This window comes from Cottoperca gobio, chromosome 16 (assembly GCF_900634415.1).
Source record: "Cottoperca gobio chromosome 16, fCotGob3.1, whole genome shotgun sequence".
NCBI classification, from domain to species: Eukaryota; Metazoa; Chordata; class Actinopteri; order Perciformes; family Bovichtidae; genus Cottoperca; species Cottoperca gobio.
Window position 1 is genome coordinate 19,887,247 of NC_041370.1, and position 17,798 is coordinate 19,905,044.

Below are 17,798 nucleotides of genomic sequence, written 5' to 3' on the forward strand. Positions count from 1 at the left end.
GAACGCATATTCCGCACCAGGATGCCCTGAACTATGCCTCAGCACGAAGTAACGCCACAGTTTTCATGAAGCAGCCACAGAGTGCTACAGTTACGCCCACACACCACACCCCTGACCGCTATGAAAGGCAGCACTAATGCAGCCTCAGGTGTCTCCAAAAAGGAGGAGAATAAAAAGGTTCAGGTACATGCACACCGTTCAAGGAAACTTGCCCTTGCAGGATTCTCTTTCTTTAAATACATAATGGCTCTAAAGAATCGTGCTCAGCATTCAACTTTCTCTTTTCTAATGCCACTTTGCTCCGCTGCATGAATCCCTTTGTTACTATGTCTAAGAAGAAACCAACCAATGATATTGCATTGACAAATCTTCCTGAGAAATAAATGCACATTCATTTCCCAGGATGCTACCACACAAAGCAATCCTTAACCACTAATTCTTCCATAAAGACACATAACAACTTTAGGGGAATTATCCTATTTGGTGTTCGACAGCAAGGAGTTCAGATCTCACTTTTTAATACTAGGTTTCCAAACAATCTAATAAACTAATCATGTTTATTAGAGGATTTATCATCTTAAGGTGGTACAGCATTACTCATGGCCAACGCCTACCAGTGGGATTCGTAGCCTAAAGGCCTGACATGTTCATGGAGAGGCATGAATTCAGCTTATGTTAAAGTCGTAGTACTGTTAGGTGCAGACAGTAGAAGATGATGGTGGCCCCGAGAGTTCAATGCACTGCAAATTAAGAAAACACAGGCAAATCTAGGCAAAGCTAGCAAATGAAGAAACTTCTTCATCCATTTGACGACCAGGGGACACTAATTGTTGTTGCTGTTTTATATTTTATGAAGTTATTGAAGTTAGCTATCTGTCAGTGGTTTTGAAAAATTATCTAAAATTACTTTTTTTTTTGGTTTATTTTAACATTGTGATGGCATGATTAAAATATTATTGCAGCTATCTGCTGTTATCCTAACGTTAGCCTTATTCTTATTATTATAATATGTGAATCACGCAGTCACAATGACGCATAGCTGACTTAAATAACTTCATAATTCACAAAGCATGGTAACAACAAGTATGTGCCAGCCGTGTGCATCACTTTTTAGCGTCCCCTGGAAACAGTTTCTGTTGAGCTGTCAGGGCCACTTACAGCTCAAAAGCAGACTTCCTATGGGAAGTGATAAACACACTTATTTATTTAAACCTGAGCAAACAAGTGTGCATGAAATTAATTGTAGCACTGCTAGTGGAGCAATATGGGAGCTCTGCACTATTAAAGACAGTATATACTGCACTGTCTACTTGTCTTCCATTAAAATAAATCAGATATAATACCAAAAGATATCCAAACCACGCCACAGTTATCATGTCTCAAATGATTTAGACTGGAATAGATACATCTTGTCAATCCTTAGAGAGGGATTTGATTACAGAGCGTATAATGTGCCATTTGAAATCGCACCAAGGTCCCACTCCTGCTCCAGTGCACTCACTATTCAATAAAACTCATGGGGTGGTAACATCTCATGACAAGACCAAACATCGCTGGTTGTATAACATTTTTCAGAATTGTTTACATTTGACATTGTATAGTAAATAATGAGCTAATATAGTAGTACTCTCTGTCTTTGTGTACTCTGCATGATTCACATGCTAGTGCAATAACTAGCATAGCAACACTACTTGTTTGTATTGCTGTTATTGTTTTGCAACCACACAATTATTAAGTGCTAAACTCTCCACTCACTGGTGTTTGTGTATGACAGCGTTGAACAGCTTGCCGTCCCTCCAGCTGGTGCTGAAGTTGTCACAGCGGATGTTCTGGTAGTCGCCCGTCATCCTCTGGGACCAGAGCAGCAGCTTCTCCTTGGCACTCATGTCCTCTGACAGACCGTTGATCTGAATATCTGAGATCTGAGAATATATATATATAAATACAATGTTAGGAACGTGGAATATATGTTAATAATAAAACATATTAGAGAAATGTGGAGTTTATTAGTCATTAGTGGAAACCAGAAGATGCAGTTTGAACGGATTCACCGGACACCCCCTGGTTAATATCATCATGAGTCATGAATTAACAGCTTTATCACTCATCGACTGTTCATCTGTCCTGGTTGTTTATGATCATGTTATATATTTGTTAGGAGCTCAGTGGATTGAAGTGTTCTTGATTCTGACGTTGTTGACAGGAGGCAGAAGGATTTCTGTCGGGGCTAGTCTGGGAGAACGCTGCTACGGCATCCAGATAACTCTTCATTTAGGGGTAGTAAAGATGAGTCATACGCATAGGGTTTTGAATTGCGTGTGTATGTGTGTGTGTGTGTGTGTGTGTGTGTGTGTGTGTGTGTGTGTGTGTGTATAAATGAATGTGTACTTGTGTGTGTGCCATTCAACTTTCTCTTTCACCTCTAACTTGCAAATCTTCTAATATTTATTTAATGAGGAATAATGTTTAAAAAGTATTCGGTAACATATAATAATAATAATAATAATAATAATAATAATAATAATAATAATAATAATAATAATAATAGTAATAATAATAAGTCTATAATACATTAAAAACATACTTATGTGTTAGATATAATGTACTTTTTATACTTCAGAGTGTACAAAATCTTATTTGCTCTGTAAATGTAATTAATTGAGGATGATCACATTGTGAGATTTAACACTGCATTACATGATAAGAAGGGGATTTTCCTCTCCCCCTTTGATCTCTATGACTCACCAGCAACCCGAGCCAGCTAATTATCTTTCAGGCCTCAGACTCAGGGAACATTGTTCGCACTGTATATACAGGGCACAATGACACCATCACCATATCACCCTTCTCACCACCACCGTCTCCTTTATTTCCCATGTCAGGCTTCAGTTTTTTGCAACCCGAACCTGAATCCTCTGATATTAAAAGGTGTGGTCCTTTCCAATTATAGGCTGATTTCTGCCTGGTAGGTCTTTGGCATACACAGGAAAAGGTTGGGCTACAAGGGATGTGGTTGGGAGTGTAGCATGAAAACAAGTTGTACACTCGACCTGACACACCCTCCCCTTGGGATACAGGGAGAGAATGACTCATACTCACACACCTTGATGGTGTTTTGTATGCTGTTCAGAGTGCTATAATAGCTGTAAATGCTTGTAAAAGAAATATGGTGAGTTTCCTGTTCAAAAATATATTTTTTGATCAGGAATTTTCAAGAGAAGAAGCCATTCTGATCCAGCGAGATCCCAGAGATATGGAGCGATAATATAATGAAACACAAAACTGACAGAGGAAGCGACCTGGAAGTGCAGAATGACGGTCCATATTAAGCCCAGGGTCAGCTTGGGGTTCCCATCTGCTATGTCGTCGTTTCTGATGTTAACCAGTTTCACCTGAGAAAACAAAACACGGTGATTGTATTTCATGATTAAAGCTTCGTGTGTTGACATGACAAGGTTTCTTGTGGTAAGTTATTGTAATTGTTTGTCTTCAAAGTAGCATTTTATGTGTCATACCTGTCGGTGTCTGAGGAAGTCCAGCGCGATCTGTACATTCTGCAGTTTGTGGAATCGCATGCGGCCTTTCTCTCTGGGCTGAGGAGGAGAGAAAAGAGATAAAGACGTGTTGAGTCACATGATAGACTGTCAGGGATGATCCTTTTGGTATATTCATGGTGAAGGAGAATGGAAAACATTTATTCAGAACGAAGAAATGAATGGGAAGGAAAACTGAAAATCAGACGGAAAGACATTTAACAGAAAGAATCATGTGGTAATAACTGGTGAATCTTATTAGTTCATTAATTATATTTATTTGTATTTAGATTTTTTTTTAATGTAACACATTTTACTTTTTTAAATTGAGGATGTGTTGCATTTTGATCAATCATATTTCTGTTTTTTTTCAGCTCAGACTTATTGTTCACCACCCGTAGAGACAAAAGGGAAGATGTCAGAAATAATAAACCATTTGAATAATAATTACATCAGGAAATTAACTAAGTTTAGTCTTATTCAAGTCATCAGACAGCAAGCTAAGATGAGCTCATGTTGCAAAAATGCTTAGTTTGTCCTTTGAATTTGAAATTTAAAACAGGAAAGTAATTCTGAACAAAAGAGTTTGTAAACAAATACAAAACACATCGAAATACTGCTCTGCAAATCAAAGTGTGTGTGTGGGCCAAAAACTGCCAGTGAATCAACGGGTCCTGTAGTTGTCAGCAGCACCTATTGATAACTGAAAGTGTTTATATCCAGCAGCTTCATGCTCAAAGCAAGCCTGTCAATGAGAGAAAAAACACTTGAATCGCTATGGAGGAGGTCTGGACACCATGCACAGATCACTGAGAAAGCGCGGATGAATAATTGTTAAAGAATAAATAAACAAAGGATGTTTACTGTAAATTATCGGCCCACTCACCAACCGAGCGCTCCTGACCACGTCTCTCTCCCTCGGCTAGCCCCAGCAAGAGCAGTGCAATGAGAGGAAGCGAAGGCCAGACGGTAAAGATCAGCACACACAGAGGAAAGTTATAGGAAGGAAAGCAGGAGAGGAGGAAGAGCATGAGGAAGAGGATGAATAGAGGAGGAGAAGCATACATCAGATAGGAGTATAGTTCACACACACACGCGCACAGGCCAAAGTGGATGGATTTAATGTGTCAAGGCTATGGAAGCGTTCTGAAGACGAGCAGAACTGCAGCTGGTGGAGGGAGCCAGGATGAACTACAGCAGCGGAGAAGCTTCTGTACCGATCTGAACCCCAGGGTATGAAATAAATAAAGTAAATGAGCCCGGTGTGACTTAGATTGACTTATGCCGCATTAACGCTGCATAGTACGGCTCGACTGAACTGGACTGCAAAAGTTGTGGAGATGACTTTTTAAGTACAACTTCATAAGAAAAGGACCTGCTACCAAAAGTGAGTTGAACTAAACCATGTGTTGGAAATGGAGCAATAAAACTAACGGGTGTATGAGAGGTTACAATTGAATCTAACAAAAACAGAAAGATAGTTAGAGAGAAAGGGATCTCAAACTCAAGAGCTGTCGCAGTCAGTGAGTATGTCTTTGTTTAGCAAAGTTCAGCTCGGCTTAAGCCTTTGACTGACAATTTGGCGGGGATTAGTTACAACATGCCACAGGGATGATATTCCAGGTTAGGTGAAGATAAATCTGGATTAGGTTTAGGTTTGGAGGACGGTTGTAGTACAAGATGCAGCAGAGTCCGGGCGTATTTGTTGCTCCTATCCAAGGTCAAAGATCGGACATCATGGAGATACTCACCAGCGTATCCCCGGAGAGGACCTCCAACAGCGAGATCAGGTTGTGTCCATCTCGAAGGTCTTCATACAGGTCGGTCACATGATGTTGCGACTGCCGGGACAAAGAGAAAGCGCATGTCACAAGGGAGAGATATGTCACGTACGGACTCAAGATACAAACACCATGAATTAGACATTGACATTATACAGTATACAGGACAGACGTACAGGACTGACAGCTGGCACATTTGTTTAAGCACTGACATCAGGACTTTACATTTATTTTGTATCGTCTTACATCCAAATATCAAACTGGTTCTTTTACAAAGGTTGTTGCTGATGGCCACAATGTGACAAAATGTCTCAGAGACATTTTATTAAAAGATCAATGTTAACAACACGTGGTGCAGTTTGTCTGAAACCTAATGAGGTCAAATATCAAAATCACTTTAGAGTAACACTTCACCCACAAAATGACCATTTGTATATCAATTACTCAATTTAACTTGAATTCTTAAAGAAAGCGTTGTTTTTCTCGCACGCCTCCACAGTGAACTGAAAACATCAGTTTATAAACTCTCACACAACTAGTGCAGAATATTGCAAGTCTCATTTGTCCAATCACATGCTCACTACTTTACAATCTTAAACACTTCCGCATAAACAGTCTCACGCTTGTGCAAGTGCGCAAAGATTTTTAAACAGTAAGGTTTTTAGCAAAAAATGCATGTGCTTGGGAAGTAGTGAGCGAACGAGTGGAACAGACTTGGATTATACTGCACGAGTTGTGTGAGAGTTTGTAAACGGATGTTTTGAAAAGGCCCCCGTTTACTTCAATTAATCAAGATTTCCCCCCCGTTTTTAGATTTTTCGTTCACCGTGGAGGCATGCGGCGAGAAAAACAAGGTTTCCTTCAAGAATTGAAGCTAACACGGGGGAGTAAATGATAAACAAATGATCTTATTGTGCGTGAAGTATTCCTTTAAACTCTTTAATAAGAAGCGCTTTATACTGATTTAATAACTGCTACCCAGCTGTGTTGTGTAAGTTTTCTCTCTACTAGTACAACTCTACACAGGTCAGGAATGCATAGCCGTGAGCAGCAAAGCCTGACTCCTACTCCAAATGCCAGCTGTCATCCCTGAAAAGTGATAGATGGGCCTGAATAAAAGCCAGACCAGTGAGGTAAAAAAATAAAAAAGGTGAGCTAGTGAACATACAATCAAATAAAAGACAGAACAGACAAAGATACTTCATCAGTCTTTGCATTCACTGTTTTTAGAGCTGAGGTGTGGTGTACTTGCAACCAGACATTATGTAAAAAGATGTTGCGGTGATGCCAGAAAGCTGAACAATGGATAGGAGGAGAAAGTTGGGAAAACATGTGATGGAGGTCTCCATGCAAAGTCCCCGTGACCAGACATTTAATACAGTCCAGGCTCGCACGTGCCAGTACCTACCTCTGCCCTCTGATGCTTGGTGAGGAGGAGGAATGTGAACAGATGGGTGAGCAATGGAGAAACGGAAATAATGGCAACAAAGAAGGAGAGAAGAGGAGAAGAGCAGAAATAAATGACAATGAAATGAAGAGCAACAATTTGGATTAAATGGGAATTCAGATGATGGAATTAAACACAAGGATCAAACACAGAACAAATGAACTAGTCTTTGTTTTTTTGCTAAGACAAGATGACAAGATTCAGTTAGTGCATCTGAAATGTGAGTGTGTTTGGAGATGTGCGTGAAGGAGGCCTCAGCCCTCAAATGGAATGAAAGCAAATTCCTCCTGCAAGTTACAACAGTGGCTGATTTATGTTGGCAAGAATTTCAACACAGTTATCCAGACCTTAGATATGCTCCTCCCGAGTGTGGATGTGAGTGTAGGGAAGCTAAGCAGCACTGCCACCACTAGGGATCACTGTCTACACATGTAACACATTCTCAAGATGGTGCAATATGTGCTTTGATCAACTTGAAAGGAGAACTGCATATGTAAATATCTGTTGCACAAGGTTTTTATAAAACTTTAACAGATACTGGTCGATTTGGAGAGTTTGGGCAATTTTGATTGCATAACTTCTTTAAGAGTAGTGGAAAGAAAACATGCAACATACATATGAAGGTGTTTATTTTACTAACTTTGTCTATTTACATCTGTAGATGTTTCCTAAATTCACCAAATGTTAGCACTAGGTTATGCCTCATTTGCATATTTTAACATAACATTTTAGAAAACTTGTAAAAGAAAAATTAAAAGTATCTTAATGTAGGTCAACTTGGAAAGTTTCATAGTGATATCTATTTGTCAAACAATATGTACCCTATTCAGCTGTAGTGAGAAAATGTATGGAATTTATGATTATCTATAAGGGATGGGTTATTTTTTTTTTTTCCTCATCCTCTGAGCCAGAAATCTCCACTTCAGTAACTCTTACATGCACCAAACTTTGAAGTTGCATTCTTATATATATTCTGAAGGTTTTTACAGAGCAGTTTGTTCATATACATATATTCATAGCTTGATTTATATAACATTGTATTCCTACAAACATAGCAACAATAAAAAAAACAGGCTGTTGACAGTATTTTCTGATTGTGATACAAATACATATTAAAAAATAATTCCTTCATTGAAAATCTTTGACTCTAACATGTCAACAAAATTACACAATCATTTTGAACCAGGCTAAATCCAATGATCAGATTCTGTTTTTGTAAATTAGCACATATTTAACAATTTCTGTCAAATGTTGTATTTGTACTATATTGTTTATCCTGTACACACGACATCTATTGCACGTCTGTCCGTCCTGGGAGAGGGATCCCTCCTCAGTTGCTCTCCCTGAGGTTTCTTCCATTTTTCCCCCTTTAATTATGGGGTTTCTTTTAGGAAGTTTTTCCTTGTGTGATGCGAAGGTCTAAGGACAGAGGGTGTCGTAACCTGTACAGTCTGTAAAGCACTGAGACAAATGTATAATTTGTGATATTGGGCTATACAAATAAATTTGATTTTATTTGATTTTATTTGAAATAATGCGTCATTTGCATATTTAAACAAATAAGAAAACTTGTAATACAAAAGAAAATGGTCTTAATGTAAGTAATCAACTGTGGAGGTTTTATGGTGATATCTATTAGTTAAAATATTTACCCTATTCACCTGCTGTGAGATTAACTCCTTAGTGTGTGTACTCTATCGTCACCCCTCAATTACTTGAGTCTCTGCTCCATGTGACCCGCCCCACTGTTGCAGCTGAAGGGCAGGTGTTATGCTACAAATTGTCCTGTCAGAGTCAAAAGGAGCTGTAAACTTTTCAAGGTGAAAATCATCAGCACACATGGCTGACAGCCCCTCATCCTGGTCCCTCCACATGACTGTGAAACAAAACACTTAACATGCCTCTGCTTTTACGTAATGTCTACGTCATCTTGTGCGATCCCTCTGAACTCTCAAGGTGATCCTTTCATTCAACAGTCAGGTATAATCTGAAATCAATCTGCAACAATTGCAGTTTTTAATCTTATCAAAAGGAAGATTCTGCTCGGAAACAGATTTTTGTTCTGCAGCCGGTGAGACGTTTCACAGTATAAAAAGATTTACTGAGCAGGGGTAACCGCTCAATGGCCCGTTACGGCTTTTCATGGCTGCACCCAACCTATAGTCATGCCCCTGTCAAGCCAACCATTAAGCCAACCATTAAGCCATTAAATCAGTTCAACCTTAGAGGAGCAGTCGTGCACATTCAGCCACAGAGTTAACACTTTCCCACCAAACATGTGCCTTTTTCTTCAATGACAGTTCCATCAGCTGACTGTAGGTGGAGATGATGTTCCTTGTTTTTGTTATTTGATGCTCTTCTTATTTAATAGTTACACTTTTGATAAGAATATTGACACGCAAACCGTCAAACTTAAAAAAAAAAGCACTCGTGCTTATGTTTTCTGGATTATTCTTAATGAATGAAATGACAACAATGTTGGTGTTTATACTTGTGCAACTTCCCACTAGAGTCAATTAACAGACAAATAACTATTTCGATAAAAGTTTTGTTTATGTCAAAAATGGCAGAACATGCTGTTTTCAGCCTCTCAGATATGGACATTTACTGCTTTTGTCTTTTATGTCATATTAAACTGAATATCTTTGAGTTTTTGGACTGACAGAAAAATACATTTAAGACTCCACCTTGGACTTTGATGAGCTGGGATGTACATTTTTCACTATTTCTCGACATTTTAAGACCAAACAATTAATGAATGAATCTAGAAAATAATCTGCAGATTAATTGATAATGAAAATAATAGTAAATGGCAGCCCTACTTCCCACGCATCATTGCATGCCTGACACTTTAGACCGGGCATGATCGCAGGTAGCCACCCAGACCCGGGAGTCTGTGCAGCACATGTGCTACCGTTGAACTAAACCACCGTGGGCTTTGGGCCGAGACAAGAATTTACTAAGTGAGTCCAGATGTCGGTGACTCACCCTCCAAAACGCACAGTGAACACTTAAGAGAAACAAGAGTGGAGTAACTACAGCGTGTTCCCCTAATGTGGTAGCAGAATACGTTTGCACTGCAAATTTATGGAAAGGAAAACACACTCTTTGTGCTTATTTTTTCACTCTTCAAAAAAAAGAAATGAATGGCCCTATGTCTGTGCAGTGAACATACAAATAATGTGCAAGCACTTAATGTCATAAGGTTGTAAATGCATTGCTACCAATGGGAGTTTCCTGGAAGAGAAGTGGCACAAGCAGAGATATTTTTACTGCTCTGTGGGAGGGGTATTATGTAACGGGGGGGGTCATTTTTCACTCCTAATGAGAAAGTTCAGAGTGAGGAGTATGGCCTGTTTGATTTTACCCACATCCTGACCTGTTTACCTCCCTGAATGTGTGATGCATTGGAGGGCTTTCAGGTCATAGTTTGAAAATAGAGAGTGAGGTAGGTGAGAGCGGACGAGCACTGATGGACAGTTTACACAGTCTCTCAGCTGATGACAGACTGGACTTCTGGTAAGCCGCTCCATCAGGGCGCAATATAAGAGACCAAGTGTGAGACAATAAATAACAATGTACAGGTGAGGGATGGATTACTTGTGATGTTTTGTCACTCAAAATAATCCACAGAATAACATAGCATTATGGGAATCTGATGAGACATCTACGGTAGCCCAGAGAGGCAAGTGAACTTATTTCTTTCTGGTGAAAATAGTTTTCTCTCCTGTGTGTATGACTTAAGAACAGGTAGAAAAAAAATGTTTTTGCCACCATAATCCTTCTAAATTCCTTCAATTTGTCTTCTTCGGTGAAAAGGGGGAAACAAGTTTTGCCAGGTTAAAAAGAAAGAAAAGTTTTGACAGGATCAGTTTTCTAAGTTAATTTTATTTCCATCTGTGAAAACAGTTGAGTAGAGAAATGTTTTGGCAGGTGAATTAAATGTTTGTTTGTGAGTGTTTGTTGTTGTAATAGTAATTCCGTCCACTAGAGGCAGGAGTGCACCACTACCCCGTGTACTAACTAGGACTCAACACATGCATGTTATCTAACAACAACAAACTCTTTTTTCCCCAACTGTTTCACAGAAGAATAAAAAGGGAGTTCTGAAAGATTATCATTGCAAAACTCTCTTTTTAAAACAGAAGGGAAACATATTTGATTAGAATTAGAACATAGATTACCAGAATTCTTAGCAGGATTTCATTCTTAAAGTGGAGATCTATAAACCCTCAACATCTGAGTTGCAACACGTATCAAACACTCAACATCCTGTGGCTGATGGTATCAGTACGATGATTCACTGAGAAAACTAATGGGGTTTGCCGCTTGTATTATTTAGACCTGGACCACACATGTTACCATTTGATATACACTGTGGTTGTTACTTATTAGAGGTCATGATGGTTCAGAGAAAGTGACACTCGTGGACACTTTTTGGTGAATTTCCATTTAGTACCTCCACCAAGGAGGTTATGTTTTCAGTTCAGTTTGTTTGTCAGCAGGATTACGGAAAAACTACTGAACTGATGTTTATGAAACTTAGTAGAAGGTTGTAACATGGGCCAAGGAAGAACCCTTTACATTTTGGAACTGATCCAAATCACAGGGCGGAAACACTAATAATTGTTTACCTTCGGTAATATTGTATGGTAATATTCCCTTTTAGCTTTGTGTGCAGTGTAACTTTTTCTTGTGAAAATGAATATGCAACATGCCATTGTAGGCATGTGTGAGCATGAATATGCCTTTAGAGTACCATTAGAAACAGTAAGTGAAGGACGGCCCTTACCTTTATCAAGTGCTTGTTCACCCATTTTGTGAAGGTCTTTTTCTGTACTCGATCTCGTTCATCTGCAACATAATGAAACCACAATTAATCATCAGACCATTTAATTACTTTGACTTTTACTATCAGAACATTAAAAACATGTGCTGTAGCTTTGTTGCAACTTAAAAAAAACAGCATATGTTGGGATGTACAGCTCCATTTATTTGACATTACAACTTTAAAGGAAAGAGGAAATCCCCAAAATACCAGACTTGTTTGATTTTCTGTAAGACAAACAGACTCATCACTAGGTGAAAAAATGCCTCTTGACTGTGCACGCCTGTATCTGAGTCAGACCGCATCAGAGAACATTTATAGTCGGCAGATACTCCCTTAATATCAAGGGAACTTTGTATTTGCGAGGTCACGTCGGTCTCTATGACACCACTGCCAGCTGTGCTCTTGGGAAGAAACGTCAATAAATGATTCCATCGTAAAGCCCAAATGTTTTTGAAGTGTTAAGATACTCTGAATGATTACAAAAAGACATGGCACAGCTATTAGAGAGTGCATTTCTCCAACAAGAAACAACAAGACCTTGGCAAGGAACACACCTACTAAGACAACAAACCTCCACACGCCCATGTTCCTATTGGAATTTGGGCAAAAACCACAAGGTGTGGCAACATTTATTATGGACATATTGGCTGGATCAGTCTGTTTTCAGCCATGTGAACGAGAGCTGCAATGATTAGTTGATCAACAGTAAAATCTGTAATTCTAAATGCAAAATTGTAAGAAAATGCAGTTTTCAGCGTCTCAAACATGGAGATTTCCTGTTTGTCTCTGTTTTATATCATATATACTGAATGTCGTTAGGTTTTGGACGGACAAAACAAGACATTGAAAGACATCAATTGGATTAATCTAGAACATAATCGTCTTGTAGTTTTACTGAGAAACCCAACTTCACTAACTCACACAACAACTAATTCCATCCACATCCGGCCGTCATGAACTATGAACACCGACACAAAGTCCTCTGTCTTATCAGTTTTAAAGGAGTGATCTAATGTGACACACCCAGCAATGAAAAGCAAAGGGCTGTGATTCAACAAAATGGGAGCCCAGAGGCTACATTTGCTTTCCCAGCAGGGTGTCAGCTACGACTTCTGAAAATGTGTTATGGAACCATGTTTCCATGGAAACCATACATAGACACCACAGACCTTTAACCTTCTCATGTATCATTCAAACCAATGGGTGGGGGGGGAGGGGTTTTACTATGTGACCACTGTGATTCTACTTCCTGCCAAAGGGGGCCAAGTGTCACCCAGCGTGGAAGCGTGACAATTGGTGACACACACACAGAGAGGGCCGAAGACAAAGTGGTTTCCCAGACGAGTTGCACCTTGACCTGTTGGGTCTCTGCATTCTGTTCACACCACGTTACCTAATCCTGAACTGTTTGTGGACTCTTTGCTCTTCATAGGTTGAGGGTATGGAAGAGGATAGGGGATGCGTGAACTTCACATATCAAATGTCACCAGACACAAACAGGTTTCAGTGAGGTGTGCAGTTTGTATTCCGAAACAGCACAAGGGTCAACAGCAGTAGTGGAACGTACTGTTTCTAAGTACATTTACTTTAATACTGCATTCAAGTACAATTTAAGGTACTTGAGTATTTTCTTTTTATGCTACTTTATACATTTGTAGTATTATTTATATTGTACTTTTTACTCTGCTAATAACTTTACTAGTTACTTCGTACATTAATATTTTACACACAAAACATAGGAATCATTTATAATAAAGTATGATGCAATGAAGTACAACAGTCTAGTTAAGATTAGCGCCACCATAACCAGATACTTACACATCAATGTATTAGTAATAATAAAGTAATTACGTCCTCTTTAGGTATTTCTTTCTGCACGATGAGTACTGTTAGGTACATTTAGGGGAACATACTTGTTTATACTTTCACTCAAGAACATGAATTCCTTTTACAATTCTTTCAATAAAGGCTGGGAAGATGAAACACACAATAGGAAAAAGAAAAAGAAGAAACCATTCATCCTGCCTACAGCACAACTGAAGGCAAATAGACTGTAGTTACAGTGACTCATTCACCCCAAAACACATGCATGCTACACAACTAAAATTGTGAATGGGCTTTGCTGACCAATACGAAGTGAGGAAGCTATGGATGTATTAGAAAAGGGGAGTATCCTCATTCAAGTCACAGAGTGGAGACATACTGGACAGTTCAGTCTGATCAGCAAAACCACATGTCTGTCATTTTAACTGTTGGACTGCTGCACAATATTTAAGGCAATCCAAACGTGCCTGTGACAAAACCACACACACCACTGCCTTTTGTAATCTGACAGATGAGCTTATTGATATATAAAACCATGCATTATGCAACACACTAACAAATCAAGACTCCAAACATCAAAGTCTTCAAGCTCTTACAGACAGAGGATCTGAACATTGTACAGCGCCAAAATCACATTAAACGCTCCTCTCATCTCTCTGTGGAAAAACCCTTAATTGTTGCCCAGCGGCATTTCACACATACGACAAGAAACAGATCAAGATTGAGACTTGCAGATACGCTATTTTCCAGTAACTGCCATTATACTGGTACCTTTCCTGCCATCCATAGCCTTCAGCATCCCCTGGTAATAGCCTTCGTCTGAAGGCACCCTCTCTCTGCCCATGCTATCAGAGGATAAATTCCGGTACCTCTGCTCCTGAGAGTTCATTGTCACCGTTTGTCAGCACGCAGAATAATAATCCTAATAATAAATATATCCTTGGCAAAGTTTCCCTCTTGATTGCAACTTCTGCTTTTCCTGTGTCTATCTGTCCCTCTGGCACTTTGGTTCGTCCCAGCAGTCCTGTGGTCACAATCCACTCCCACAGACCTATGGTTTCTCTCCCCTTCTCGCCTAACAAACTCCTCTCTCTCTCTCTCTCTCTCTCTTTCTCTCTCTCTTTCTCTCTCTCTTTTTCCCGCTCACTCTATTCCTTTCATAGCAAATGGTGCCTGTGGGCTATGAAGTCTGGGCCTGTCCTTGTGTGTGATGAGCGAGTGTGTATTTAGTGGTGCTAGTGTGCGGAGGGCATGGTGGGCAGGGCTCGGGAACACACCCCTTCCTCTTGCAGTGCTTGGCTGAGGCAGGAAGAAGGAGAGGCGGGGAAGGACAAGGTGTGCTAACCTGCATATCACTTAATCACTCCGTTTGCGCAAGAAAATACACACACAAGCTGAGTCACCAAGATCATAACTGCATAATATAATAATTGATATTGAACTGAATCGAGCTTTAATGAATGATAGACAACGTACGCCCAGTGGTAACATAGATATCCAACAAGAGCCTACAAATAGGTCAAAAGGTAAAACGGATCAGTCTTCTCAGTGAAATGCCCCCAAACACATATCTTCTGGTTAATCATTACTTATTAACAGCATTCCTTAGATGTTTCACATTAGGAGTAAGTCACTGTGACAGAAAAAAAGAGAAGAGATGGGGGATGAGATAGTTTTGGGAAGGGCTGCTAGTGATGAATGACCACACCCTGAACAATAATGACTTTCTGAGAAATATAGCAGTATAGCTGTCTCAGCAAGACTTTTCTAAGAAAACAACAAACCCGTCGAAGCATCGCGACTGCAATTTCATCTGGGTTTAAGTCGTCATTGTTGCAATGCATTTCTCAATATTAATTAATAATGTCCAGTACTGTAAGATCTTTTGCCCTTTGATACATTTTTGGTCACATTTCTTTGTTCAGCCACAGACACCATTGTTTCTCAGACCTAACTACACATTTGCTGCTATGTGGTCTCTAATCTTAACAAATTGGAGAACATCAAATGCATCACTTCCTGTTATCCAGAGGATTTTGCCAGGAACGTGCAGGCAAAAATGAAGTATGCAATACAACAGGCATTATATGAACATTGTTTAAGATCATTACTCTGGGTTTTCTCAATGAATTCATTTATAGGAAAACACCCCGGACAAAAAGTTATTTTCCACGAGTGATTCATCTGCAGAAAGAAACAAAAGGCACTAATAGGACTATTTAATAAGTCATTAGATCCAAATGACAATGTTTTGGCAGTGCCATCAGCCACATTTCTGTCCAATGTACCTTTTGTTAAAGCATAACAGTAGCACACGTAAACAAAAAAGTCATACAGTCTGTAAAATGACTCAGTGATGTCAGATTACACACAGCAAAGTATGTTAGCTAATACTATCTTAAATTTGCCACCAGACTAAGAGCTGTATTAGCGTTGCACATTTGTGTTGCTAAAGACTTTACCTTTATTTTGTAAAAGGAAGATTGTGTTATTTCTCATTTCAAAAGTTATTTATCCAAAGAGTTTGGGGCTTATTTACACAAATTCTCCCCATAACAGTCCCCTATAGGGCTAGTATGTGCTGACAGCTAAGCTGGAGGACAGGGTGTGTCCTACCTCTACTAAATCATGACCCCCACCCTTACTGATATAACTTCATCAGGCATCTAAAACCACTTTTTCCTTCCAGAGTGCAGGTTATTAAGCAAGACATGTATGAACATGAAAGTGTTTAATGTGTCAGTGTAAGTGTGTCTTGACTCATCTTGAGCCACGTTAGCACATTTCGGAGACGCACCTTTGTAGTTCCATACAATGTCTAGGCAAGCTAAGGAATTAAGGAGTGGTATGTGGGTAGGCAATTAAATCAGAAAAAGGAAAAGAGTCAAACAGAATACAGAATGCATTGTTAAGAACTGAAAAGCTTGAATGTATTGGTACAGCCTAATGCATGCAGTCATTTGTAAATAATTATAGCATATCATGATTTAATGACTGAGGTTAAAGGCTAAAGGTCTATAAATATTTTCTAAAAGGTTTTTCATTGATGATACAGTGTAAAATAGGGTACAGTGTAAATGAATCAAACACAATACCAATGGTTTTCCAGGTTATCTGAGATGCAGAAGCAACAGTAGACGGTAACTGAGACCTCTGTGACGCTCTGGCAGTGGAACATGTACTGACACCCACTAGAGCTGGATGTCTAAACCTCATGGGACACACTAGCAGTGGACCAAATTGGGAAGGATGCAGAAAGTGTGGAATATCTTAGTCATGAGATCTTTCCACCAAAAAGGAGACATATCATTAAGGTCTCAACATGCTTATTACACTGCTCCCTCATCTGGCTTCATCAAAACCAGATGGGGCTTTTTATATGAGCAGAGAGAGAGCTTTGTGAAAGTAAGGAGAGGAAGTCTTTTTTTTCTAAAATGACAAGTTTGAGGTTTTCACGATGGAAGTGACAGGGAAATTGGGTTTCATCTTCCCACATTGATCTAGCATTTCTCTGCAGACATTTTGACTCTGACAATGGACTGCATTGGCTGATTCAACATGCATTACTATCTATTTACATGCTGAATGGGTGTATTCAAATGAAGGTTGGGGTGGAGAATTATTTTTCAGCAATGCTAGTTGCTAGAGATGGCAATGTCGGTTGGTTGCTTGGTTGGTCCAACACTTCGGTGATCTTCAGACTTTTCCATCTAGCGCCATCGTCAGCTCAAAATTTCTATTCGTCCGAAACTTTGGTTTAATACAGACTATATATAAGGAGTGGACGAAGTCACTTTGATGTCACCCATTGGTTTGTGGAAAAGGGTTTTGAAGCCTCCATTTTGGCCAAAATGCCAAACATTCTGGTCATTTATGTTGTTTGGAACCAGAAGTGACTCAAGAGGGTGGAGCTAAGTACAACCGAACACTGAACAAGAAATTTTTAGGCAACCAAAATGTTACAATGAACTTTTTAAGAACTGAAAACACACTGTAAAGCGGGCAACTGCATGGTGGTGGCCTGTCAATCACAAGGTAGCCACGTCCTAAATCAGCCCTTCGCCTATTGTACACTATATGGACAAACAAAATGTACATCATGCTGTATTGAAGAGGACTTAAAAGAGATTGTTTTAGAGAGAATGCAGAGGTTGTTTAATACCTGCACAACTAAAGACTAAAGACCATCAGCGTAAGCTCTACTTTGTGTTTACTAGCAAAGGCTAACACGCTAAACTAAGACACTGAGCCTGGTAGACAGAGTAATCATCAGCATATAAACATTTTCTTTGTGACATGTCAGCTTGCTGAAGTGAGCATAAAACTCAAAGTACTGCTGTCCATAAATGCAACCGCGATAGCTTGGCTGTATACTCATAGTC

General features: G+C 39.4%; 1 protein-coding gene across 4 annotated transcripts in view; it reads right to left on the reverse strand.

Annotated features, from left to right (window-relative positions):
* Positions 1-17,798, reverse strand: part of plecb (plectin b) — a 69,116-nt gene that overhangs the window by 30,887 nt on the left and 20,431 nt on the right. For 2 of the 4 annotated variants that reach the window (XM_029450909.1, XM_029450908.1), the window contains exons 2-6: positions 11,554-11,615; positions 5,285-5,374; positions 3,516-3,593; positions 3,300-3,392; positions 1,756-1,922 (exon numbers count right to left, since the gene is read on the reverse strand). In XM_029450909.1, coding sequence (XP_029306769.1) covers positions 1,756-1,922; positions 3,300-3,392; positions 3,516-3,593; positions 5,285-5,374; positions 11,554-11,615 — 490 coding nt within the window. Of the gene's footprint in view, positions 1-1,755; positions 1,923-3,299; positions 3,393-3,515; positions 3,594-5,284; positions 5,375-6,722; positions 6,738-11,553; positions 11,616-17,798 lie in introns of all 4 variants that reach the window. The other 2 variants (XM_029450907.1, XM_029450910.1) reach the window with 2 other exon arrangements.